The sequence below is a fragment of the Tilletiaria anomala genome, assembly GCF_000711695.1.
Source record: "Tilletiaria anomala UBC 951 chromosome Unknown K437scaffold_76, whole genome shotgun sequence".
Lineage (NCBI taxonomy): Eukaryota > Fungi > Basidiomycota > Exobasidiomycetes > Georgefischeriales > Tilletiariaceae > Tilletiaria > Tilletiaria anomala.
In genome coordinates, this window is record NW_013546946.1 from 25,293 (window position 1) to 46,750 (window position 21,458).

Genomic DNA, 21,458 nt, shown 5'->3' on the forward strand with positions numbered 1-21,458 from the left:
TACCAACACGAGCTAAATGGTTGTAAACACAATCCGATAAAGAGTTCTGGTAAGGGAATGCAGCATCAGACGGCATGGATTGATGCAAAAGAACGGCACATTAGAGCGGCGGGGCATGCTCCCTTTGCGGATGCATCATAGCAAGGTCGTCTCGCCCATCAATCCCACAGCCCGCCATCGCCAGCTGTACCAGTCTTGACGCCGCCCTTGCCCGTCTTGCCCTTGACTTTTCCGCCTTTGGAGCCGAGGCCTTTGTAATGTTCGCGCATCTCGCTCTTGGAAATGCGCGGAGCCGCTTCGGCGGCTTTCAGCTCGGCCCACTGCTGCTCGCGCACGTCGCGCGCGGTGCGGATGCCCGCGTCGGCGAGGCGCTGTGAGCGGCTTGGCGTGGATGTGCCCGAGCCGGATCGCGAAGCGCTGGTGCCGCCCAAGAAGGGCAGGCTGCCTCCGCCGTTGCTGTTCGCTAGCGCGGCGCGCGCGGCGTCTTTTGCCTCTTGTCGACGCGCTTTCCCGTACATGTTCTTCCAGTCGGTCCGGCTCTCGCGGCGCGTCCACTTCGCTTCGCCGGAGCCTAACGGAGGTAGCACGATCCCGTTCTCTGCCATGCGCTCGCAGGTGCCAACAGGCCCTGCAAGTGAAGTAACGGACGTGATGGATGGGCCGCTAACTGAGGGATCGAACGCATTCGAATCGCTCAAGCCTCCAAATGTCGATTGGTACTGCTTGTACCAGCAGTAATTGAGTGTCGCGCTTCGTCGCCAGCGTTTGCACACGAGCGAGCAGGACAGCAAGGCCGACGTGGGAAGGGAGAGAAAAATGCGCTGAGACAGCTCAGATGGGAAGGCGCGTAATGGGTCCAATTTGGACTTTTGCCCTCTGGTGCTGCCCGGGATGCTGTTGCTTTTGCTAGTGCCGACGCTGACGCCGGCGGCACTGGAGAGACCGGAACGTTTCCGTGGCGATGTAGTCGGCAGCAGCAATGGGGAAGAGGCGGAGCTGCTTGCTGCGCTCGCGCTGCCGGTCCCAGAACTTCCTAATTGGGGTGATAAGGACGAGGGCAGTGGCGGCGAGGGCGCAGTGGTGGCCGCTTGATCGGCTGGCGGTGGAGATGAGGGCCGTGAGAGGTTGAACGGCGTCGGTGTTGATGTCCCTGGCGCTGTGGACACGCCTGCAGTCGGCACGAGCTACCGTGAATCAACTGATTCAACGAGGGAATTGTACATGTGCCACTCACCGACCAGCTCATCTTCATCATCGCTCGGGCTTGCTAGAGAGTCGACGCGAAGCCGTTGTTGTAAATGCTGCTGCACCTCAGCATCAGCCCTCTCCTGGCCCTCTTTGCCGCCACTTTCGCTGGCTTCCTGCTGATCGAGCGACGCAGCTGCGAGTCGTGAGGTGAGAACGTTGTGCAAGAGTGCAGACATGATATGCCCCGTCGAGGACCCAGATGACCACGGGCTGCGTACGCGTTCCTGCTGACCTCGCTGGATCGCCTTAAGGGCTGGTGGCTTGCTGTTCGGTGTGCGCGTATGAATGGTGGATGAGGACGGCGGTATAGGATAATGTCCGTCTTTCAAATCGGCCGGTGGATGGAAGTTGAAAAGAGCGAACCCAGGCTGGTTGGTTCATTGGGGGTCAATGTAAAGATCAACATGCTTACCGAATGTGGCAACGTTTGACCCTCATGTCATCCAGTGTCTGCATATGATCTCTCGGTGGCGGGGCAGCAGCCGGGGCGAACGTCACATGTCAGATGAGTCATATTCTAACTCCATTGACGTAAGATCCGAACTCCGAATCCCGAATTCCGAAAGAGTAAAGGAACAGTGCTTGTAACTAACTGTTGTACAATGGATCATGGGTCCAGTTGTGGAGAACATCACTTTCGGCCACAACGGAGGGTTTCCTTCCCCCAACAGGGAACTTACCATCGCTGCTTACAGTCCATCCAGACCTCGGCCTGGTTTGGCCAGCTCCGGCTCGGTCTGTTCCAATTGCGTTGGCCGTGCTACTGCTGCTTCCTTGCATTTGCACGGAAGTCCGGTCTTTGATCGCGGGCCGCCGGGTGGGCGATTTCGCGGCCGGCCTCAGTATCGCACGAGCCGTCCCGAAGGCGAGGCTCCTTCAGCAGACAAACTCGGGTCAAGGCGAAGTCGAGCTACATATCGCCACCTCAAATGTCTTCAGGGGTAGGACAATAATTGCGAGCAGATCCAACTGATCTGGTCACCAATAAGGCGCGCCCATCATGACGCCTCAACTTCCCTCGCAGTTGAGTTCAAGCGGGGCGGCCATCGCAACCGGTGCTAATACCGTCTTAGGAGCACCATCAGCCGGAGATCAAGTTGCAATGGAGCGCTGGATGCAACACCAGCACTTCCTTGCCATGGAGAACTACTTTGCGCAGATGCGAATGCAGGCACAAGGGTCAATAGCGTTACCGCCATTGCACATGCAGATGCAATTCCAGCCGCCGCAATCTCAGCAACAGCATCCGCATCAGCATCAGCACATTTCATCGGAACAACAGCATCCACAACAGCAATATCCCCTCTCTCCTGTACATCCGACACCTTCTGGAATGCTGCCTTCCGACTCGCAAGTCCCACCTAGCTTGGCTGCCTATGCTGCCACTAACCCCTCCACATCTTTACCTCATCATTATCCCAGGCAGAGCTGGCCATACCATGGGATAAGCGGCCTCCCTCCCGGACCAATTCCACCAGCAGTAGCAGCTCATCCTTATCTCAACGGAATGAGTATGGCGCCACCAGGTCCACCGCCCGTCCCACCGCCAGGGCTAGGGCTTTCACCGGCGTTGCACCCCTCGCTTCGTAACTCCACCTTGGGCTCTGGCAGCGTCACTACGCCCTCGATCGCGAGCAATGGCGTTATGACCAGCATTATGGACAGCGGTACTGGCGCTGGCAGAGATGGAAGTACGAGCGGCAGAGCTGGTCATACACGTGACACTTGCGCTACTACCCATGGCTTCCTGACAGACAAGGACGCTTTTGGTCTGCCTTTTTCGCGCATGCCGATGACTAGCCCGACTGTGAGCTCACTAGGCCGTCAGCAGAGCGCACAAATGTCAGCAGCGGAGCAGGTCACTCCATTGCAAAAGCAAGCACCAGGCCAGCCTCACCCTCAGCCTGGCTCCATCTCTGTGGTTCCTGCTGCAGCTTCTTCCGCCACTGAAGGAGTGGGACAACAATCGAACGCACAAGCGCAAACCAACCTAGATGTCTATGCAGCCGTCTACATTCCTGCTTGGCTTAAGGATGTCAACAGAGCCGAAAAGTACACGATGCTTCGTCTTGATGGTACTGATCATAGCAGGGATGGCGCATCCGAGACTGGCAAGGGCCGAGTCGGGGGAATGGGCGCAGGCGCAGCTTTCGACCCAGAGAGCTACGCGAGCTGGTTCCTGCCGAAGCATCTGCTCGAGGACAAGGATGGTGGCTGGCTGCTAGACGGCGTCGATGTGCAAAGCGAGGGGCAAGCGAGCGAGGATGGAAAAGAAACATCCGACGCTGAGGCAGCAGAGGGGCAAGTGGAGCTGCAACCGCTCGATCGAGACGCCTGGCTGCCCTCACACGGACTCGGTGGCATTGTAGATAGCGCCCTTGATGCAGCGCTTGAAGAGGACACGAGAGACACTGAATCAGCCTCCAGTGCAGCTGCCAAGCAAGAGGAAGAGAAAGGCGCCGATTGGGGTCGTTCCGTCGGTGCTGTTCCTGCAGTCACACCGGCAATGGCAGAAAATGGGAGTGGCGAAGGAGCTCAAACCGTCGATGCGGAGGCGTCGAGGGACGCGCCGCGCGTGGTGTCTATTACGGCGGGTGGACCTGAAGGGAAACGTACAGATTCCGCTTCGGGAACGCCGATCAGAGTACCACCGCTCACGTCCAAAACGTACGCCGATCATTTCCTTTCGCTCTTGCAAATGGAGTCGGCGGCCAAGACGGCACAATTGGACCGGCACGCCATGTATCGTGTCAAGCTAGCCCGCTATCGGCTCAAGCAACCTGCCTCGGTCGGACTGAAAGAGCACGATCCGGCGCTGAGCAATCTTTTCGTGCTTAACATACCTGGACTGCGGGAGGAGCAGCCCAAGCTACGCATCGGCGACCTTTTGCACCTCCGGCCAATCCTTTACGAACAGCGGTACTGGTTCGAGACGGTCTTCGAAGCGCGCGTCTGGGCGCTCAAGGCCGTTGCGGGACAGGCCATCATCCAGTGCCATCGGCTTGAGGATACGCTTGAGCGCTGGAGATGTACTCTCGAAACACCGCCAGCCTCTGCAACCAATCAGTCGTTTGCAAGGAAGGCGGGGCAGAATGCAATCGCTGTCGGTACGAAGGAGCAGGTCGAGTTCAATGTCGTTTTCATCAACTCGCAGAAGGAGCTGGGCGATGCGCATGTCAGCTTGTGCAGGATCGGCGACATTCTCAAACAGGAGCGCAGCGCGAAGAAGGCTGGTCGCCATTCAGAAGCGGCAGACGTCTGCAGGAGATGGCTCTTCCCCGATGAATCTGATCTTAAGCTCTTGGATATGCAGCTCCGCTCGGACGGCGTCGGTCAGGCTGGGGGATCAGCGAATGGGGGTGCCTCCGCTTTTCGAACAAAGATGCTCAACAGCACAGCAAAAGGCACTGCTCGAGTCAATGGCGCTGCCGTCCAAGCAGAGTCGCGCAGCAAGATGCAATACGTTGACACATTGCTCAACGAGGAACAGAAGGAGGCGGTCGATTACCTCTGCTCGCAACATCCCAAGCTTCCTTACTTGATCAGCGGTCCGCCAGGCACTGGCAAGACCAAAACCATCTGCGAAGCTACATTGCAGATCGTCAGCCTTCAGCCGCAAGCGTGCGTGCTGCTATGCGCTCCGAGCGACACTGCTGCAGACACCGTCGCCTTGCGCCTCAGCAGCACGCTGAAGCCTAGCCAGCTGCTCCGTATCAACTCGTCAACCCGCACATTCGCAGAAGTACCCGAGGAGCTGATCATGTTCTGCCACATTGTTGATGCGGATGGAGTCAGTGCATTCAGCCTGCCGCCCTGGCACCAGCTGATGAAAGCGCGCGTAATCGTCACGGCGACGTCCGACGTGCCCTTGCTTCTGCGAGCCCGCTGCTCCAACATTGATCTCCAGCGTCTCGGGAAACTAATAAATACAGGCCTGCATCCGCACGATCCGGAGCGCACAGAAACTCCGCTACACTGGACGCACTTGCTCGTCGACGAAGCGGGCCAAGGGACAGAAGCGGAGTTGGCCGCGGCGATCGCTTGTGTTTTACCATTGCCCTCATCAAAGACCGCGCCTGTCTTCTGCCTGTGCGGAGACGCGGCGCAGCTCGGTCCTCGCATCACGTCGCACGAAGCGCGATCGCATGGCTTGGATTGGTCGCTCTTTGAGCGCCTGCTTCAACGTAAGGTCTACGCGCAGTCGCTGCGGTCGGTTCGTACACGCCAGAAGTTTCATGATTCGGGAAACAAGGCGAAGGGGTCAGCGGCTTCATCGGTGGAGTGGAGCAGGGCCTCCAAGTTGGTCTGCGGTCTTCGTCGCAACTATCGATCTGCGCATCCCGCTTTGCTCATGGTGCCGTCCGCACTCTTCTACCATGATGCGCTCTTGCCTTGCGCACCGCGCAAAGACAATCTCAATGCATGGATCGGCCTGCCAAATCCCAAGATTCCCTTGTTGTTTGAGAATGTCGAGAGTCCCGATGTATGGGTCGACGAAGGCGTCAGCTGGCACAGTGAGTCCAGCGTGATTGATCTACGGATTTTTGGGCTAACCTGAAGGCGACTAATTGACCTCTGCAGACCCAGGCGAAGCGGATAAAATTGTTGCACTTATCCAAAGTCTCACTGGTAAAGTCGAAGGCCCGCCCGGCCTGCCCACGAGCGGTGCTACAGTCCTGCCTCAAGAGATCGCCGTCATCACCCCTTATAGGGAGCAAGTCTGGCGTTTGCGTTTGCGCCTTCGTGCCAAAGGCTTGAGCCAAGTAAATGTAGGACACGTCGAGGTGTTCCAAGGCGCCGAGCATCGAGTCACGATCGTGTCAACTGTGCGCTCACGTCAACGTTTCGTCAAAAGCGACGTCGAGCGAGGTGTGGGACTCATGTTCGATCGCAAGCGTCTGTGTGTCGCCACAACGAGAGCAAAAGAGGCGCTAATCGTTGTTGGCAACGCCAGGCTCCTCAGCAAAGACCCGTACTGGCGCGAGTACGTCTCGTTTGCGCTGCGCAACGGGTTCTACCGTGGACCTGAGTGCGATGTCGACCCATATTCGGGATCCAACATCTCGAGCTTGGAAGCGAAAGCGTCTAGCCTCAATGGCGATGCGCACAGCAACATGATAGCAGGCCGAGTTGTTGCAGCGGCACTCTTTGACGATGAAGAGTAAAAGTGCAGGGCGAACCATGTAATGCATGAGCGACTTTACATAGGCTCAGGTTCAGCTTCTGCCTTCCTAGACCAGAATTTACGGCGCGAGCCGGGCGTGCGAGCCATGTTTGGTGAGGATGAGAGCTCCGAGCTCGCTTCGGCGTCAGTCCCAGTGTCAAGGTTTGGCGTCCGCGCAGGCGAGACCGACTTCATGTTCTCGCTGTTCGAAGCCCAGAAAGCCAAGCGGCTGCTGACGCTCCTCCCGCGGCTGACACCGGAACTAGCATCGCTGGTGCTGAGTTCAGCAGACGTGGTTCTGTCCAAAGGCAAATTGCCAGAGCTGCCCTGCCAGCGGTCCACGCGTTGATGCAGAGCCAATGGCAGCGAATCAGAAGAGAAGCGAGGGTCGTACGTGATGGGCGCTCCGCTGTTCTGCTGGGTCAGCGCCGCTTGTAACATTGCACGTCGTGCACCTTCGTTGGCCTGCCATGTGTCGAATGCCGACCACGAGTTGCGCCCAGATTCCTCGTCCTCAGCTCCAAGAGGCAACTGAAATGCACGGCGCACCGCTTCGTAGTCCGAAGATAAAGTCCCATTGACCGTATTGTTGAGCGGAATGAGCGGTCCGATTGGACGTGAGATCGAAGGCACCTGCCGGGCTGCATTTTGATCGGCCTTACTTCCGGGCTGCGCCGACCCAGGGAAAGATTTTGCTGATGGGTTCATCGAAATCCGAGGAAACATGCCATAGGAACGCCGCTTCCCAACATCTGCATCCGAAGTATTCTCTTCGCCCGTTTCGCTAGAGCGAGCCCCGGCGTCAGGCGCCGGCGAAGCGGACGCCTCCGCAGACGTGTCCTTTGACGCTCGCTTCCCCCACCAGCTGCGACGAGAGGACATGCTCTTCCTCATCGGTTTGTCACCCTCCCCCATCTCTGCCTCGGAAGCTGATTCGAGTTGGGCAGCATCGGAAGTCTCGCTCCGACCAGAGGTTATCTCTGCAGGGTCCATGGACATGTGTGTTCTGCCTTCAGAATTTGCAGAAATACCGTCCGATTGTGCAGGAATGCCGAATCGAGCAAACATAGAATTGACATGGCTCGGAGAGACAAGGTTGCCTTGAGCGTCCTCATCCAGATTTTGAAAGAGATTACTTGGCAGAAGCCCAGTCGAAAAGGGCGAGATGGGCGTCGCAGGCATCATTGTCGAAGGGTCGTTCTCATAGAACAGAGCCTCGGTTTGAGTCATCCGAGCGAATCTGCCGTTGACGAAGCTCGTTGGTACCTCTGGCTCTTGTCCTTCTTCCGCGTCATGAAATTCGTTATCGGCGTGGTCATCGTCATTGGTGCGAGCATCGAAGCCGAAGCGTTGCAGCGGCATGGGAGCGACTAGCCTTGGAGCAGACATTGCATCGTTAACCGAGTAAAGGCCACGCCTCTCGGGTAGTCCACTGAGGTCCGGCTCAGTCAAGGACAAGTCGCCTGGTCCGGCAAGCGATGGATAGATTGTCGGTGGCGCAGCGAGCTTTGCTGTGGGGTCGAAAAGCGCTTCTGAGGCAGTAATGTCGTTCTCGAGCACTGTCATGGCCGAATTCGACACTGAGCGATGTTGTTGTTGCATGACAGTTTCGGAAGCTTGTCGAAGTACTGCCTCGAAAGCTGCGGCTTGTCGTTGTTGCAGCCGCACGCGTGCTTCTTCGAGACCCGACTTCGCTGCAAGCAGTTGCTTCCGCACGTCGCCTTCCCGTTGTCGCAAATCAGCAGCCCGAGCAACGATGCGCTTCAGATCTGCCTCCTTCACGGCCCTGTCGTTTTCTAACTGCACTTCCTTGTCCAACCGCTCTTGCTGACTGCCCTCGAGCTTCTCTTTGCACATTTCCGCTGTTTGCTTTAGCGCCTTGATCTCGTTCAACTGCTTTTCAATGCGCGTCTGGTGTCCTTCACGCGCAGTCAACGCAGCCTTCAGCTTACGCTCTGCGTCCTTACGATGCAGCTCTGCCACACGCTTGCTCTCATCGAGTCCCTTCATCTTGCTACGCAAGTCGCTCCGCACCGAGTCTTCCTCCTTCTTTTTTGCCCGCAGCTCCTCCAGTTGTTGCTGCAGTGATGTTTTCGTGGCGTTGTTCGAGGCCTGCAAGGCTTCAAATTGCCCTTCTAAGTCTCCGACAGCTGCCCTCGAGGATGCCACTGCGGCGATGAGTGATTCGAGATCTGCCTGCTCGCTGCTGCGCTGCGCATGGTCACCCTCGTGAATCCTTGCGGAAGCTGTTTCCAAAGATGCCCCTGATGACGGCGCGACCAGTTTGCGATGATGATTTCGAACATTCGGACTAGCCGGCCCAGTTGCATTCTCAGCTTGTGCGCCAGAATCTTGCGGGTTTCCGGAAGACGATAGCGCAGCAGGCGACTGTTGAGGAGATGAGCCTCCAGCAGCGCCGCCAGCCTTCTGCCTTCCCGGCGGACCCTTTCGCTTGCGTGCCTTATTCGATGACGGTGCAATCGCTGGCGGCAGAAGCGTTTCATCCGATGGAGAAGGCGCATGCACGTGCTCGGTGTTTTCCCTCCCATCAGGTAAGAGTCTATGAGATCTCGACTCGCGTGAGACATCTTCGTCTTCCAGCACATCGCCAGCCTCAAGCGCTCGTAAGGTGCCGTCCGTATAGTCATCTGGATGAGTAAATGATAGAAGATCAGCGTCTTTCGGTTAACTGGTAACTCCATCTTCACCAGAAAGCACTCACGATTATCCGAAAAGTCATTCGACATATTGATAATGCCCCACCCTTCGTCACTCGTCCGTTTCTGGTGCGACAGTGGCGGATGGTACCACGGATCTGCCAGGCCACGCGTGTCCTCCAAAAAAGTGTTTGACCAACCTGGCGAGCCGACAAACCATTGGCCGAAAATGCCTAGGAACCAGTAATGTTTTTCTTCGACGGCCGAAAGCATCCCCATCACTGGGGTTGTATGCTGTATGCTGCCGTCTGCATCAGGCCTGGTAGTCGAAGCCTTGCCATATCCTGAAAAGTCAGTTGCAGAACCAGCAGGACAGGGGCGCTTGACGGAGCCAGCAACTTCCTTTGTCGCTTGCTGCCTCTTCAAAGCCTTGCCGCGTCTCCTCCCGCCGGCGCCCCCAGCACTGCTAAAGTCATCTTCCATTCTGCCACTTCCCATTCCAACACCGACACTACTCGCTCCGGTTGCAGCGCCGTGCTTGCCGGCCGCCGTAGGCACTGACGCCGATCTCCCACCGCCAGAAGCCGCCATGTCTACTGCGGTTACAGTTGCGCAACGCCGCTGGACGCTGACAAGCGAGAAGATTCCATAGTCGTACCGTTTGTACGGAGGCGTCTGGACGGAGATGGATAGGTGATTGGCAAAGGAGAGGACATGTGGTGAAGGACCCATGTCCATGCTTGCTGCTGGATCATCACGCTTGCCTGCGGCCGATGCGGAGAGGGACGAAGCAGCCAGAGGCAGAGATGTTGATTGACCTTTCGTCGCAGCCCTGCCTGTAATAGTTGATGGTGAGGCGGCGCCGGCGACGCCAAGATGATCGCGCTTCTTGCCTGCTGTGACGCCAAGCATCTTGACGCTGCTGCTGCTGCCAGACACAGCTCCATTCCTGCTGACGGGTGCCTCCTCTTCTTCGTCGTCGTGCAATTCGCCGCTCGCTTGGAACCCAAGATCATCGTGCATGGCTTTGAGGCGTACCCTAAAGGTCAGATCGGTCAAGAAAGACTGGAATGAAATGTCGCCTGGGTTCGTCCACGCGGCTGAAGAGCAGAATACAAAGTCAATAGGCTGTCATCTAACTCCTTATCCTTTGACCGCCCGAAGGAATACGCACCGAATATCAGGCCAATAAGAATACCAAGCAAGAAAAGCAAGAACCCGCCATCCACATGGGTGAAAGCATTCCAGGCGGTAGTGCCAGGCGCGTTTGTAAAGCGCCACACTGCAGGAAATAGCCTTTCGGACGTTGCGTATGAAGCGCCTGAAGCCGCCACCGAGCGCACAGCAAGGTGCTGCTGCTGTGAGCCATCCAGCCCAGCGTCACCGACGCTCCCTGCAAAGCCGTAGCCAAACCAGCTATGCAAGAGCGCAGCAACGCCAACGCCAGCACTGGGTTGCGCCGCCATGCTGTCCGCAGCGGTGGTCGCCTTCGCGCTCCTACTGCCACTGCTGTTGCTGCTGCTGCTACCGCTGCCGATGTTTATGTCGAGGAGAGTAAGTTGAGAGACAGGAAGGACCGCCTTCAGAGCATTCGCGAAAGGGTTAAAGGACGAAGAGATTGGAAAGCCTCGGCAAAGCTGCGGCTCCCAGCTGAGCGCCGAGTCGGGCTTTGGCGTGGATCTTTTGCTTGGCTGCTGCACAGGCTGTTCGCCTCTCGCAACTGGAGAGACCGACTGGTACTTGTTGCTATCCCTTCGAGAGATAACCTGAAATAAGGAGCAGGTTGTCCCCGCTCAGTTCCTGGGTGGATCCCAGACGAGAAATTAGCGAGCTCGATCTTGTCCGAGCCTCCTAGTCCTCTAACCGCTCGTAGAACAGCTTGCCTTGGTCGTGCTGCTGCTGTGCACACCAAGATTCAGCTGCTTGCGCTTTTCGACGCTAGCTGCTGTTGCTGCTCAGTGACCAATGGAGATTGGTCTTTCCTGCAAGAAAAGATGAGAGTTACGTTTGGGGTAATTGTCGAGCGCATACAAAGCACCTGTGGCACCGAGCACGATTGAAAGGCGGCCAAGAGGAGATGGAAGAGGAAAGGAGATATGGGTACCTGCTCGCTTTCCTGTTAATGGCCCTCCGTGTGCGGTTCTCTTCTTCCTATGCCGTTTGCAACGCCTGCTGGTGTCTTTGCAGCAGACTTCGCTGACGATCCTAATGCTGACTCGTCGTATTGGGCTGATGTGGTAACAGCAACAGTGGCGTGAACAGGGCCTGGACCTGATCCGCTCGCCAGGGTTGAGGCTAGCGAGTGTTCCTTCCTCTTGCTCTGCTCTGAACGCCGAGTGTCGTGCAGAGGCAATGCTTTGGAAGGAGAAGCAGAAAAGTGGCGCCTGCGCTACTGTTGCTGCTGCTGCAGTTGAGCACCTCTTCAGAAGGCGAGCGGACGATGATGGATTCCTTGCAAAAGAACCAGCCCGTTCCGTCCTGCCGGTCGCTGATGCTGGCGTCGTTGTTTATGCCTTCGAAGAAATATTGGGTCGGGGGCGATTGCGGAGGCGGGAATGAAAGGCAAGAGGTTGCAAGTCGAAGAGACATTTATCCCCACAGCTAGGTGAGGAAAACAGCTGAATGGGGCCGAGATCCTGCTCCCAGTGACAGAGCGTGCTTTCGTATTCTGTATGGAAAGTCCTGCTCCAGCAGCACTTTCTCAAGCAATGCAGGAGCTGTACCAATCGAGTCAGCCAACAAACCCCCGCACCGAAGCTGCAGCGCCGAGCTAACTCCTCGGCTTCTGTGTGTTCTACCGGCCCGCAGCTTGCTTTCCGGGTATCCACGAGTGTGCTATGCCTCGATGCCCAGTCTGGAGATTCTCCAGACAGAAGACACCTTTGCTCATGGCAGGATGACTGTATCACTGGGATATTCTGCGTGCTTTCGCGTTTCAGAAAGCTGGAGAGGGCAATTGGCGGCTTGACTAGGTGTGAGGCTTTACAAGTCTGCTAATTGGTGCTTCTTCTTGTAAATCCAATGGGCTGCCGCGGCTGATTCGACCTTTTGCAGTTTCGGAGAAGGCAAGAACCAACGCCGATTTTTTTCAATTTTCTAAAAAAAGAACCAACGCCTGACTGTGCTGCGCATCCCTTTTCGACGATGACGACAATGGACGTTTGCCCATGACTGGCGCAGTGCCCTAACGCGAGCGCGGTCAGCGTGGATTTACACATTGCGGAAGCGGGAACCGGCTCGTGGGGAATATATAAAGGGCCGAACGCCGTCAACCGCCATCCCGTTCTGGAACGCCCCGAAGAAATGCGCCGTTTTGTGACGCGTCTCGTTGCCCCATCGCGCTCATCCTCTCGCGTTCGCCTATTGCATCCAGGTGTGCACAGGCTCTCTATACCCACCTGACCAACAGTATCCAATCCACAGCTCTTTAGACCCTCGGTGTCGCTCCGTAGCCAGGCCGGAGCAGACTGCGAAGGCGGGCAGCGAGACGCGGACGCGCACTTCGAGAACGTTGCATTCGCTTGGACGCGTCTGTGACGATCGCTCATCCCGTGCGTCTGCGCTCCACCTTCGTCCACAATGGATCCGCAAAGCGCAATTCCATCTGCAAATGGCCGCGCCAATGGAACTGGCAATGGCAATGGCGCAGCGTCAGCACCGGCTGGCAGGGATAGCAGCACCGCGGCTACAAGTTCCGGCACAGCCGTGTCACAACCCACTTCAATCGAGGTTATCAAAGCACAGTTGCAACAGCACCAGGACAAAGTAGCGTCAGATGCAGTAAAGGTGGACGGAAGCTTGGACGCTGTAGTGAATTCCCAAGCCTTGGGAGTAAATGGTATCGCAGGTCTGGCAGACGCCGCAGCGATTGCAACGCCTGCGCAGCAAGTGACTCCGCAGGTGGATGCGCAGGTACCAAGTAGCACGGATCACGCGGGTCCGGCGCTCAATGGAGGAAGTGCAGATGAGAAGGTCAAGTCAGCTCAAAGTAAGCAGCGTCACTTTGCAAGGGAACAAATCCCCCAGTTGCTGAGCATTTGCTGCTTAATCATGCCCGTCATTAGGCCACTCTGTCACCTTGCCACCTTCGGCAACAGCATCCGCTGCGACAGAGTCAGCCCCTGCAGCGCCCGACGTGAATGTACCAGGGACAAGCAACTCCCATGATAAGACTGAAGGGATGGACATACGAGCTGATGTGCCAAGCGTAGGTGCAAGGGTAGCAGACGCGGCACAAACGGCGCCTGCCGTTTCTGTCCCGCAAGATGCATCTATCAAGCCTTCTTCATCAGCCATCTTACCTGGTAAGGATGCTGGGCTCAGCGCTACCAAGGTGGACGGGCCTGTCAGCCGCATGGCCGAGCCCAAATCGAATCTCGCTCAGCAGTCGGCGCAAGCCGCGTCTACGTCTGCGCTTGCGCCTGTGACTGCTACAGTATCAGTATCGGCGACCCCCTCAGCTTCAGCAACTTCTACCCCAGCAGCAGTCCATGCCCGTACCTCCGCAACTCCAGCGACGCCGGTAGCAGTGGCGATTGGGGTTGGCAGCAGCGAAACGCCACGCAGCGACGCCGAGCCACCCAACAAACGACAACGCACACAGTCCGATTTTGACCCCTCGATTATCATTGGCGGCGATGCAGGCGAGATCAAACTGACTCTCGGGCAGATCAAGTACGCTCAAAATTGCATTAAGGCCCTGAAGGGTCGCACAGAGGCACGAGCATTCCTTGCTCCTGTTGATCCAGTCCTGCTGGGAATCCCTCATTACCGCAACATCATAACCAATCCCATGGACCTTGGAACTGTGGACATCAAGCTGGCCTTGACCGCGGCGGCAGCCAAGGGCGGAAACAAGCCGACAGAGAAGGTCAAGCTGGCACCTAAATGGGGGCTTGATCCAGCCAAGGACGTGTACACACAAGTGGAAGAATTCGAGCGGGACGTTCGCCTGACATTCCAAAATTGCAGGACGTTCAATGGCCCACAGCACGCTATCTCGCAGAGCGCTGATTTGCTTGACGGCGTATTTGACAAGCAAATGAAGAGCTTCCCGCCCGCCGATGCACCACCGCCACCTGAGTTTCTTGTGGATGAGAAGCCATCTGCTGGAATTCCTGGCGCCGCTGGTGCTGCGGCGAGTGGCAGCGGCACATCTGGCGGCCTCGCTGGCAACGAGCAGGATCGACGCATCTCGCTGGATGGCAGACCGAAGCGAGAGGTCCACCCTCCTCCACCTCGGGACATTCAGTACGATGAGCCGCAGGCGCTGAAGAACAAGAAGAAAAAGAAGTCTCGCGCATCCATGACGCCGGCCGAGGCGATGCATTGGGACAAGGTGGCGAAGGAGGAGCTAAAGTTCTGCTCAAAGCTGATCGACGACCTTCTCAAGCCGACGCATCAAGATGTTGCCTGGGTCTTCTACGAGTTGCCTGACCGCAGCTACGACTTTGCGCCCGCTTACTACGCCATGATCAAGAAGCCCATCTCGCTGATGCTCATCCAGCGCAAAGTCAAGAACGGGCAGTACGTCGATGGAGAAGAGTTTGACGCGGACATGCAGCTCCTCTTCCGCAATTGCTTCACCTTTAATCCGCCTGGCTCGGATGTTGCTCTGATGGGGGAGCGACTCAAGGAAACGTACGAAAAGCTATTCATGAAAAAGCCAGAGCCCAAACCCTTTGTTGAGGAGGAGAGTGATGAGGATGAGGAACCGGATGAGGCGACGGGTAAGTCTTGTGTGACGCCTCGAACCTCACAAAAGTGCACTGCTAACTATTGGATTGTCATCTCATCAGTCCTGGCCCAAGCACTCCGCCAGCAGATTGCGATGCTCACACAGCAGGCCCTGGATCTCGAAGGTGGCAAGCCGACTGCCAAGATGCTAGCCGTCGCCAAGGGCACGCTCTCCACTCTTGGCGCACTCCCAGAAGTTGCGGCATTGACTGCACCTGTGAAAAAGGAAGCGCCTAAGCGTCGTAAGTCTGTCGGTGCCGCAGATGCGCCGAAGAAGGCTAAGAAGCCGAAGAAGGAGGCAAGTGCGCCGGAGAGTGCGGTGAAAAAGTCAAAGAAACCAAAAAAATCAAGCAATGGCGGAGGAGGACGCCTGGGCAGTGATGAGGAGGACGTCAGGGTGGTCACGTACGAGCAAAAGGAAGAGCTCGCAGCCAAGATCACCGAGCTTCCTGACGATCGCCTCGAAGGCGCACTGAAGATCATTGCGGAGGATAAGCCACACAGCGCGAACGACGATGAAGAGATTGAACTGGATATTGATGATCTAAGCGCCAAGACGCTATACAAGCTCTACCGCTACGTCGTCCGGCCAAAGAACAAGAAGACGACAAATAGCAATCCAGCAAAGAACGCCAGCGATGGACGAAAACGCGGGACAGGAGGCTTGAAGAGGAAGAATCTGGATGAGGGAGAGGAGAGCGAGCGGATTAGGAGATTACAGGCGCAATTGCAACAATTTGAAGGTGGTGCGGACGGAGGTACGTCCGAACGTCTCGCGCACGTCTTGTCTAATGCGCTAAACACTGATAACAAGCATTTTCCCTCAATCCAGCACCAGGAACATCTCAAGCGCATGGACATGATGACCTTGTCGCGTCCGAAAGTTCGGGCGAAGAGGAGGACAGCGACGATTCTGGCAGCGACTACTAAGACGCTGGCATTCACCCACCCACATCCGAGAGGGGCTGCAAAAGTGAAGCGCATTTGTTTGTTTTCGTCTCTGCGCAGCGTGGACTGTATGGGGTAGACACACACCATGAGGTGGCGCTTGGCTCCCGCTTGCGCCCCCCAACCCTTATTTTCTTGCGTTCAATGCATGGTGCAAACTACAACTGCTAGATTTAATATAAAATCACGGCAGCTAAATCCGAGTTCCGAGTTCCGAGTTTCCCCGCCAAAAGGAACCACAGCGAAGGCGGCCGAATGTCATCGATGCATCTCGTTAATCGAGCAGCGCGTGCCGAGCAAGCATAGGTAGCGAGGTCGACGCTCCATCATGGATGGATATAGAGCAACGGTTGCTGGCACAGTGCCGTACACAACGTACCTAGCGCGGCTGAGTGTCAGACGAACGTTTCATCGGGCGTACCTTGCTCATCGTCAACACATCAAGACACAAACGCACATTAATAGCCTTGCATCACATCAGCATCTCCACACTACCTACCCAAGCGAGACGCAGCTGTGAGTGACACGTTCGCGATCGCGTTTTTGTTTTTAGAAATGCGAGTATTCTGACTTATGTTTCTACACAACCATGCAGCAATTCCAAATACTCACGCATAATCACGGAAATGGGTAAAGATTACTATCAGATCCTCGGCGTGTCCAAAAGCGCCAGCGACGATGAGCTCAAGCGAGCGTACAAAAAGCTCGCCCTGAAACACCATCCGGACCGCAATAAAGACAATGCCAACGCGAAAGTCAAGTTCCAGGAAATCGGAGAGGCTTTCGAAGTGCTGAGCGATAAGAACAAGCGCGCCGTATACGACCAATTTGGAGAGGAGGGCCTCAAAGGCGGCGGTGCGCCCTCGCCTGGTGCAGGTGGGCCAGGTATGGGAGCAGGTGCGTTCCCTGGCGCTGGCTTTGGCGGACCGGGCGGGGCTACCTTCACCTTCACATCCGGTGGACCGGGCGGGTTCAAGCCCTCTGATCCCAACGACATCTTCGCAAGTCTCTTTGGCGGCCTCGGCGGCGGCGCATTTGGAGGAATGGGTGGCGGCATGGACGACGACGATTTCTCGCACATGGGTGGAAACGGAGGTGGGCGGCGACGAGGAGGGGGCGGTGGGATGCCGGGTGGGTTCCAGTCTTTCTTCGGAGGCGGCGGCATGCAGGGAGGTATGGGCGGAGGGATGCCATCCATGCCCCAAGAAGACGAGGCAACCAAGGACTCTGAAAAGCAGCTGCCTTGCAGCCTCGAGGACCTTTACAACGGCGTCACCAAGAAGCTCAAGGTCGGAAAACGACTCATGAACGGTCAGACAGAAGAAAAGGTCTTGCAGATCGATGTAAAGAGAGGGTGGAAGAAAGGGACAAAGGTACGCTTCAGCGGCGCCGGTAACGAGGTTGCTCCAGGAAGAAGCCAAGACCTCGTTTTCATCATCACCGAGAAGCTGCATCCGCGGTTCACGCGCGAGAACGACGATCTGCACATCAAGCTACCGCTGCCTATCGTCGACGCGCTCGATCCGCCGAAACCATCATCAGCAGGCAGCAAGCACAACGTCAAGACTCTTGACTACCGGACCATCGATGTGCCGCTTCCGCAGCCGGGGCCGGGGCCGGGAAAGACAACCGTGCAAGCCGGTCGGACGACGCGCATCGCAAACGAAGGCATGCCGATCAGCAAAACGGACGGAAAACGTAAAGGCGATTTGGTCGTGCAATGGGAACTGCAGATGCCCGACAAACTCAGCGATGCGCAGAGGGCAGCCATCCGCCAGGCTCTGTCGTGAGAGAACCGAGAGAAAACGCCAAAAATCGGCCTCGGGTTAAGCGGGGGTCAAAGCGTCACCGATTGTACTCCATACCAGAAACAGGTCAGGCTGTAAACAACTTACTGTATCATCAGACTCCCATGCAAATGCAAATGCAGTGCTCGATAGACCTAAACGCAATACAATTTTCGCTTTTAAAGTGTGCGAACGGAGCGGAAGGTCCTGCTTTCTTTCGTGTCCTCATCTGGCTCGTCGCCGGCAGACGCAGATTCAACATCAGCCTTGGCGCGCGCAAAAAAATCGTCAAACTTGACTGCTAGATCAGCAGCTCCTCCTGCGCGTTTGGATAGAGCTCCATGTACGAGCGCAACAAGCGAAAGGAGCGTCAGGCAGCCTCCTGCATGGCAGCGCATGATCAACGCTGCATCTTCGTGAATATCTGGTTCGCCCGAATCTACCTCGGTATTGGCATCGTCGCTCTGGAGCGCGCCGTCGAAATACGCTTCCAGCTCTGTTGCGAGCGCCAAGCGATGCTTGGAAGTGGTGCAGCTGATGAGTGCGGCTGCTGCACATGCTTTCGCCAGGCAACGTTGCGCTCGCACATCGCCTCCTTTCAGACGGCTCAGCGCGAAAACGACGCATTTGTATAATCGTGCTTGACTACCCCGTGATGCCAGGGCTATTGAGTACGCTTCGATGGCGTCTTGGCATGCCAATGGAAGAGGGCAGAGAGTGCAGTTGATTCAGTCATGTTTCAAAGGAAAGAAATTTCGAGTATTACCTACCTGATAAGTGACCCATGGCGAGACAAAGATCCGCTGCTGAGACAATGCTGCCAGAATGGGCGGTCCACTTTTTAATGGCGTGAGAAAGTTGAGCTCTGGGTGCACCTTCTGATGGTGACAGCACGGCCAACTTACATGGATGTTCTGCGCCTCTCGCTGAAATGCCATTCCGTCGATTAGAGGTTTGAATCGTTCTTCCGAGGAAGTAGTAAGGTTCAAGAGAGACTCTTTCACGACGAGAACGACAAGACGCCTGCCAAGATTTGACAAGGCCTCACGATTGGCGTCGTCGCTGTCGCCGCCAAAAAGCTTGCAAATTGATCGTATCGCGGTGTCAAGCACTTCTCTTGATGCCATCTGGCTGAGCAGACAGTTTGCATGCTTGTTTGCACTCTTTCCTCTCCCTCTGGATATCAGCCTTTCTCTCAGGCCGCTTGCAGAGGGAAAGTGTAGTAATGATCCTGGCTTGGACTGGAGCTGACTTCGAGCCAGCGGTGATACGTCGATCTGATATGCTTTCAGACAAGCAAGCGCAAGCGAGAGAGCCTGCAGGTAGCGAGCGGTTGCGTATAGGTGTGAGAGTGTCCATTCAAGTTTCGCTGCTGATCGCTTGTCGGTCTCCAATGCATGGCGGACGGCACGGGTAAGCGCTTCATTTTCTGCTGCATCTTTTATCGATTCCACCTCGTCAAGACATTTTTGGACTCGCTCCTCGCGGTACCAGGCGTCGCTGTCAATCTGGGCTGTGTATGTCCGCTTCGCTTCCTCTAATGCCCTCCGAATGCGCCCCTCACGAGCTGACTCCGCTGTGACGGATGCGCTGGATGAGGTTCCAACGTCCGCTACACCATTCGATTCGTTGTCGTCATCGTCAAACTGCACGGAGAAGAGCAGATCGTCGATCTCTGCCATGATAACCTGGAGACTGAAATGATCCCCCGCCGAAATCCAAATGGAAACTGAAGTTGCAAGGAAAACATGTATGTCCTAAGCAAGGGAGCTCACAGGGCTTTTTAAAAATGTCCAAAGCAGGTGGCACGGTGAGCCGATCATGGTGATGATGACCTCAACGGAAAAAAGCGAAAGAGTGCGTGCCAAATGCGGTGGTGTGCGCGTTATTTATTATGCACCCTTTTGGGCACTGACCGTGACCTGCTGGAGAAGTCTCAGTGAGACCAACCAACCGCCGCATATCACCATCCGATGATCGATTGACGACCTGACTGAGTATGGGCTATCTATAGGTCTCGAGCACTTGACAACGCCTTTGCAATTGCGTCTGTTGCGTACGTTGCACAGTCCATCTTGCAACTTTTTGTGCCGAAAGCCATGTTGTAGGTCTCGTTGAAAGCATACATCGGCGAACGAGAGATCCCAAGATGGCTACCTGCAATGCTCATGTAGCGCCCTACAACCCGAGCGAATATGTCACGACAGTATGTCCATGCACCTTGTGCAACGACTATGCTCATCACACCTCGTACGAATCCCTTCTGACCCTTTTGCGTCCCCAAAGGCCGGGTCCCAAAACAAGGTATCGCGCAAGGCCACCATTCTTGGCTCTTCGAACATTGTCCTCGGCGGCAAGTGCATCATTCAACACGGAGTGATCATTCGCGGCGACCTCAAGCGGCCTGTACCTCCGCCACCACCTGCGGAGCAAGCAAAAATGAGCGCTGCCCAGCTTGCGCAACACCAAAAAGGAGGTGTCGTCATTTCGGCTGGACGTTACTGTATCTTTGGGGAAGGTTGCGTTATCAGGCCACCCTACAGAACGCTGAAGGGGTATGTCGCAAACTTTGAGGCTTCACGGATGCTGTACCAAATCCATGGAATGCTGCTTTTCTTCGCAGAGTCTTCTCTTATTACACTTTGAAACTCGGCGATCATGTGCGAATAGGGCCCGGCTCCGTCGTCCAAGCAGGAGTGATAGGCAGCAATGTTGACATTGGAAAAGACTGCATCATCGTGAGTGCCGCAGCGTATTGTCTTCATTTAGGTATACAGATCTTCTCCCCACTGACCCTTGGCACTCGTTCTTTGCAACTTTCGCAGGGCCGAATGTCGATGATTCGAGATTGTGTGCAGATTCTTGATGGAACAGTCTTAGCACCTGGCACGGTCGTGCCGCCTTTGACCATCTGGGGAGGCTCTCCTGGACAGCAGGTCGGAGAGCTGCCGGAAACGTATCCGGAAACAAGCACTAACCGGGCGAAGGAATACTACAACAAGTTCAAGCCTGCCTCCTAAGGCTATGTTTAATCTCCCCAAAGTCCATCATCACACTGCACTCCCACTCGCTCAGCCATCAACATCGTGTACATTAAGCATAGCAATCAAGATACCCGCGTAGAGGCAGTGCCAGAAAGCGAAGAGGTCCCTCTAGAAATTATCAAGATGCTACAAAACGCGTTTGGCAGTGCTGGGCTTTTCTAGACGCTTCGTCTAGATGAGCAGGCGCTCGATCTGGAGCGGAAACAAGCAAGAAATCAGTCAAGTTTCCATAATGCATGTTTTGCAGATGACCGCAAAGGGCACTCACAGCCTGCTTGATGGTCTGAATCTGGCTCTGTAACTCCCGAGCCTCGTTCGTGGTGACCGAAGCGGCGATGACTGGCCTGCTGACGCCGCATGCTCTGCCGAGGGCAGTCTTGCTGGGCACAAAAATGTAGGGAACATTCTTATCCTCGCAGAGCAGTGGCAGAGCCAGCACAATTTCGATGGGCTCAGTATCCGCAGCCATGACGATGAACTCGCAAATACCTCGGTTCAGGGTCTTGGTGGCCTCGTTGGCTCCCTTCTTAAGCTGCTTATAGTGCGATCTGGCATAGCAGGGGGGCGAGAAGGAGATATCATCAGAATCATAATAATTGTCTTTCCAAAGATCGCACAGCTCCAGACTCACGCTTGCTGCACGAGATCCAGAATCTGGTTGGTGAGCGTTGCATCCGCAAGCGGGAACGCCTTAGGGTTCACTTCCGCCATTTTATCGGAGACTTGTATCTTTGAAGTGATCGACACGTTTCTCGGCTGGATCAGAAGGAGTAGATGACCTCACGACGATGGATCACTGGTCCTTGCTGCAGCAGGTGTGGTGAAGTATTATAGTTAGAAGCATGGATGAATTGAGGGCAATCGTATATTGCTG

General features: G+C 55.9%; 8 protein-coding genes across 8 annotated transcripts; 4 read left to right on the top strand and 4 right to left on the bottom strand.

The window, feature by feature from the left end:
* Positions 1-3: 3 nt before the first annotated feature.
* K437DRAFT_258124 (uncharacterized protein) lies at positions 4-1,639 on the bottom strand. The gene is made up of 2 exons (XM_013386377.1): positions 1,235-1,639; positions 4-1,168 (listed from the first exon to the last, which is right to left on the bottom strand). Exons 1-2 carry the CDS (start codon positions 1,422-1,424, stop codon positions 159-161), a joined length of 1,200 nt encoding a protein of 399 aa, XP_013241831.1. The 5' UTR covers positions 1,425-1,639; the 3' UTR covers positions 4-158.
* A 262-nt stretch (positions 1,640-1,901) lies between these two features.
* K437DRAFT_258125 (P-loop containing nucleoside triphosphate hydrolase protein) lies at positions 1,902-6,481 on the top strand. Its single transcript, XM_013386378.1, has 2 exons — positions 1,902-5,762; positions 5,830-6,481. Exons 1-2 carry the CDS (start codon positions 2,249-2,251, stop codon positions 6,411-6,413), a joined length of 4,098 nt encoding a protein of 1,365 aa, XP_013241832.1. The 5' UTR covers positions 1,902-2,248; the 3' UTR covers positions 6,414-6,481.
* On the bottom strand, positions 6,431-10,949 carry K437DRAFT_170287 (uncharacterized protein). Its single transcript, XM_013386379.1, has 3 exons — positions 10,244-10,949; positions 9,135-10,169; positions 6,431-9,060 (listed from the first exon to the last, which is right to left on the bottom strand). The coding sequence occupies exons 1-3, from the start codon at positions 10,533-10,535 to the stop codon at positions 6,449-6,451; spliced, it is 3,939 nt and encodes a 1,312-aa protein (XP_013241833.1). The 5' UTR covers positions 10,536-10,949; the 3' UTR covers positions 6,431-6,448.
* A 2,474-nt stretch (positions 10,950-13,423) lies between these two features.
* On the top strand, positions 13,424-15,832 carry K437DRAFT_249351 (Bromodomain-containing protein; the record flags this gene model as incomplete). Its single annotated transcript, XM_013386380.1, has 2 exons — positions 13,424-14,807; positions 14,931-15,832. 2 exons carry the CDS (start codon positions 13,424-13,426, stop codon positions 15,830-15,832), a joined length of 2,286 nt encoding a protein of 761 aa, XP_013241834.1.
* Positions 15,833-15,908: 76 nt separating this feature from the next.
* K437DRAFT_170319 (DnaJ-domain-containing protein) lies at positions 15,909-17,699 on the top strand. The gene is made up of 2 exons (XM_013386381.1): positions 15,909-16,269; positions 16,349-17,699. The coding sequence occupies exons 1-2, from the start codon at positions 16,082-16,084 to the stop codon at positions 17,541-17,543; spliced, it is 1,383 nt and encodes a 460-aa protein (XP_013241835.1). The 5' UTR covers positions 15,909-16,081; the 3' UTR covers positions 17,544-17,699.
* Positions 17,632-19,406, bottom strand: K437DRAFT_170306 (uncharacterized protein). Its single transcript, XM_013386382.1, has 3 exons — positions 18,446-19,406; positions 18,311-18,377; positions 17,632-18,228 (listed from the first exon to the last, which is right to left on the bottom strand). Exons 1-3 carry the CDS (start codon positions 19,220-19,222, stop codon positions 17,720-17,722), a joined length of 1,353 nt encoding a protein of 450 aa, XP_013241836.1. The 5' UTR covers positions 19,223-19,406; the 3' UTR covers positions 17,632-17,719.
* An 83-nt stretch (positions 19,407-19,489) lies between these two features.
* Positions 19,490-20,674, top strand: K437DRAFT_258128 (dynactin, subunit p25). Its single transcript, XM_013386383.1, has 4 exons — positions 19,490-19,746; positions 19,827-20,095; positions 20,164-20,278; positions 20,366-20,674. The coding sequence occupies exons 1-4, from the start codon at positions 19,690-19,692 to the stop codon at positions 20,558-20,560; spliced, it is 636 nt and encodes a 211-aa protein (XP_013241837.1). The 5' UTR covers positions 19,490-19,689; the 3' UTR covers positions 20,561-20,674.
* On the bottom strand, positions 20,366-21,450 carry K437DRAFT_258130 (13 kDa ribonucleoprotein-associated protein). The gene is made up of 3 exons (XM_013386384.1): positions 21,216-21,450; positions 20,853-21,132; positions 20,366-20,776 (listed from the first exon to the last, which is right to left on the bottom strand). The coding sequence occupies exons 1-3, from the start codon at positions 21,293-21,295 to the stop codon at positions 20,756-20,758; spliced, it is 381 nt and encodes a 126-aa protein (XP_013241838.1). The 5' UTR covers positions 21,296-21,450; the 3' UTR covers positions 20,366-20,755.
* Positions 21,451-21,458: the final 8 nt, after the last annotated feature.

Excerpts from the sequence above, each read along its gene's own strand:
- K437DRAFT_258130 (XM_013386384.1), bottom strand. The coding sequence starts at position 21,295 with ATGGCGGAAGTGAACCCTAAGGCGTTCCCGCTTGCGGATGCAACGCTC. Across the intron at positions 21,133-21,215 it reads CTGGATCTCGTGCAGCAAGC|ATCGCACTATAAGCAGCTTA; the intron begins GTGAGTCTGGAG and ends CTGCTATGCCAG. Across the intron at positions 20,777-20,852 it reads TTCAGACCATCAAGCAGGCT|ATCGAGCGCCTGCTCATCTA; the intron begins GTGAGTGCCCTT and ends TTTCCGCTCCAG.
- K437DRAFT_258128 (XM_013386383.1), top strand. The coding sequence starts at position 19,690 with ATGGCTACCTGCAATGCTCATGTAGCGCCCTACAACCCGAGCGAATAT. Across the intron at positions 20,096-20,163 it reads CCCTACAGAACGCTGAAGGG|AGTCTTCTCTTATTACACTT; the intron begins GTATGTCGCAAA and ends TTTTCTTCGCAG. Across the intron at positions 20,279-20,365 it reads TTGGAAAAGACTGCATCATC|GGCCGAATGTCGATGATTCG; the intron begins GTGAGTGCCGCA and ends CAACTTTCGCAG.
- K437DRAFT_258124 (XM_013386377.1), bottom strand. The coding sequence starts at position 1,424 with ATGTCTGCACTCTTGCACAACGTTCTCACCTCACGACTCGCAGCTGCG. Across the intron at positions 1,169-1,234 it reads TGATGAAGATGAGCTGGTCG|GCGTGTCCACAGCGCCAGGG; the intron begins GTGAGTGGCACA and ends TGCCGACTGCAG.
- K437DRAFT_258125 (XM_013386378.1), top strand. The coding sequence starts at position 2,249 with ATGACGCCTCAACTTCCCTCGCAGTTGAGTTCAAGCGGGGCGGCCATC. Across the intron at positions 5,763-5,829 it reads CGAAGGCGTCAGCTGGCACA|ACCCAGGCGAAGCGGATAAA; the intron begins GTGAGTCCAGCG and ends TGACCTCTGCAG.
- K437DRAFT_170306 (XM_013386382.1), bottom strand. The coding sequence starts at position 19,222 with ATGGCAGAGATCGACGATCTGCTCTTCTCCGTGCAGTTTGACGATGAC. Across the intron at positions 18,378-18,445 it reads GAGAGGCGCAGAACATCCAT|TGGACCGCCCATTCTGGCAG; the intron begins GTAAGTTGGCCG and ends GCCATTAAAAAG. Across the intron at positions 18,229-18,310 it reads CGCCATGGGTCACTTATCAG|ACGCCATCGAAGCGTACTCA; the intron begins GTAGGTAATACT and ends TGGCATGCCAAG.
- K437DRAFT_170287 (XM_013386379.1), bottom strand. The coding sequence starts at position 10,535 with ATGGCGGCGCAACCCAGTGCTGGCGTTGGCGTTGCTGCGCTCTTGCAT. Across the intron at positions 10,170-10,243 it reads TCTTATTGGCCTGATATTCG|CCGCGTGGACGAACCCAGGC; the intron begins GTGCGTATTCCT and ends TCTGCTCTTCAG. Across the intron at positions 9,061-9,134 it reads GAATGACTTTTCGGATAATC|ATGACTATACGGACGGCACC; the intron begins GTGAGTGCTTTC and ends TTACTCATCCAG.
- K437DRAFT_170319 (XM_013386381.1), top strand. The coding sequence starts at position 16,082 with ATGGATGGATATAGAGCAACGGTTGCTGGCACAGTGCCGTACACAACG. Across the intron at positions 16,270-16,348 it reads TACCCAAGCGAGACGCAGCT|CAATTCCAAATACTCACGCA; the intron begins GTGAGTGACACG and ends ACAACCATGCAG.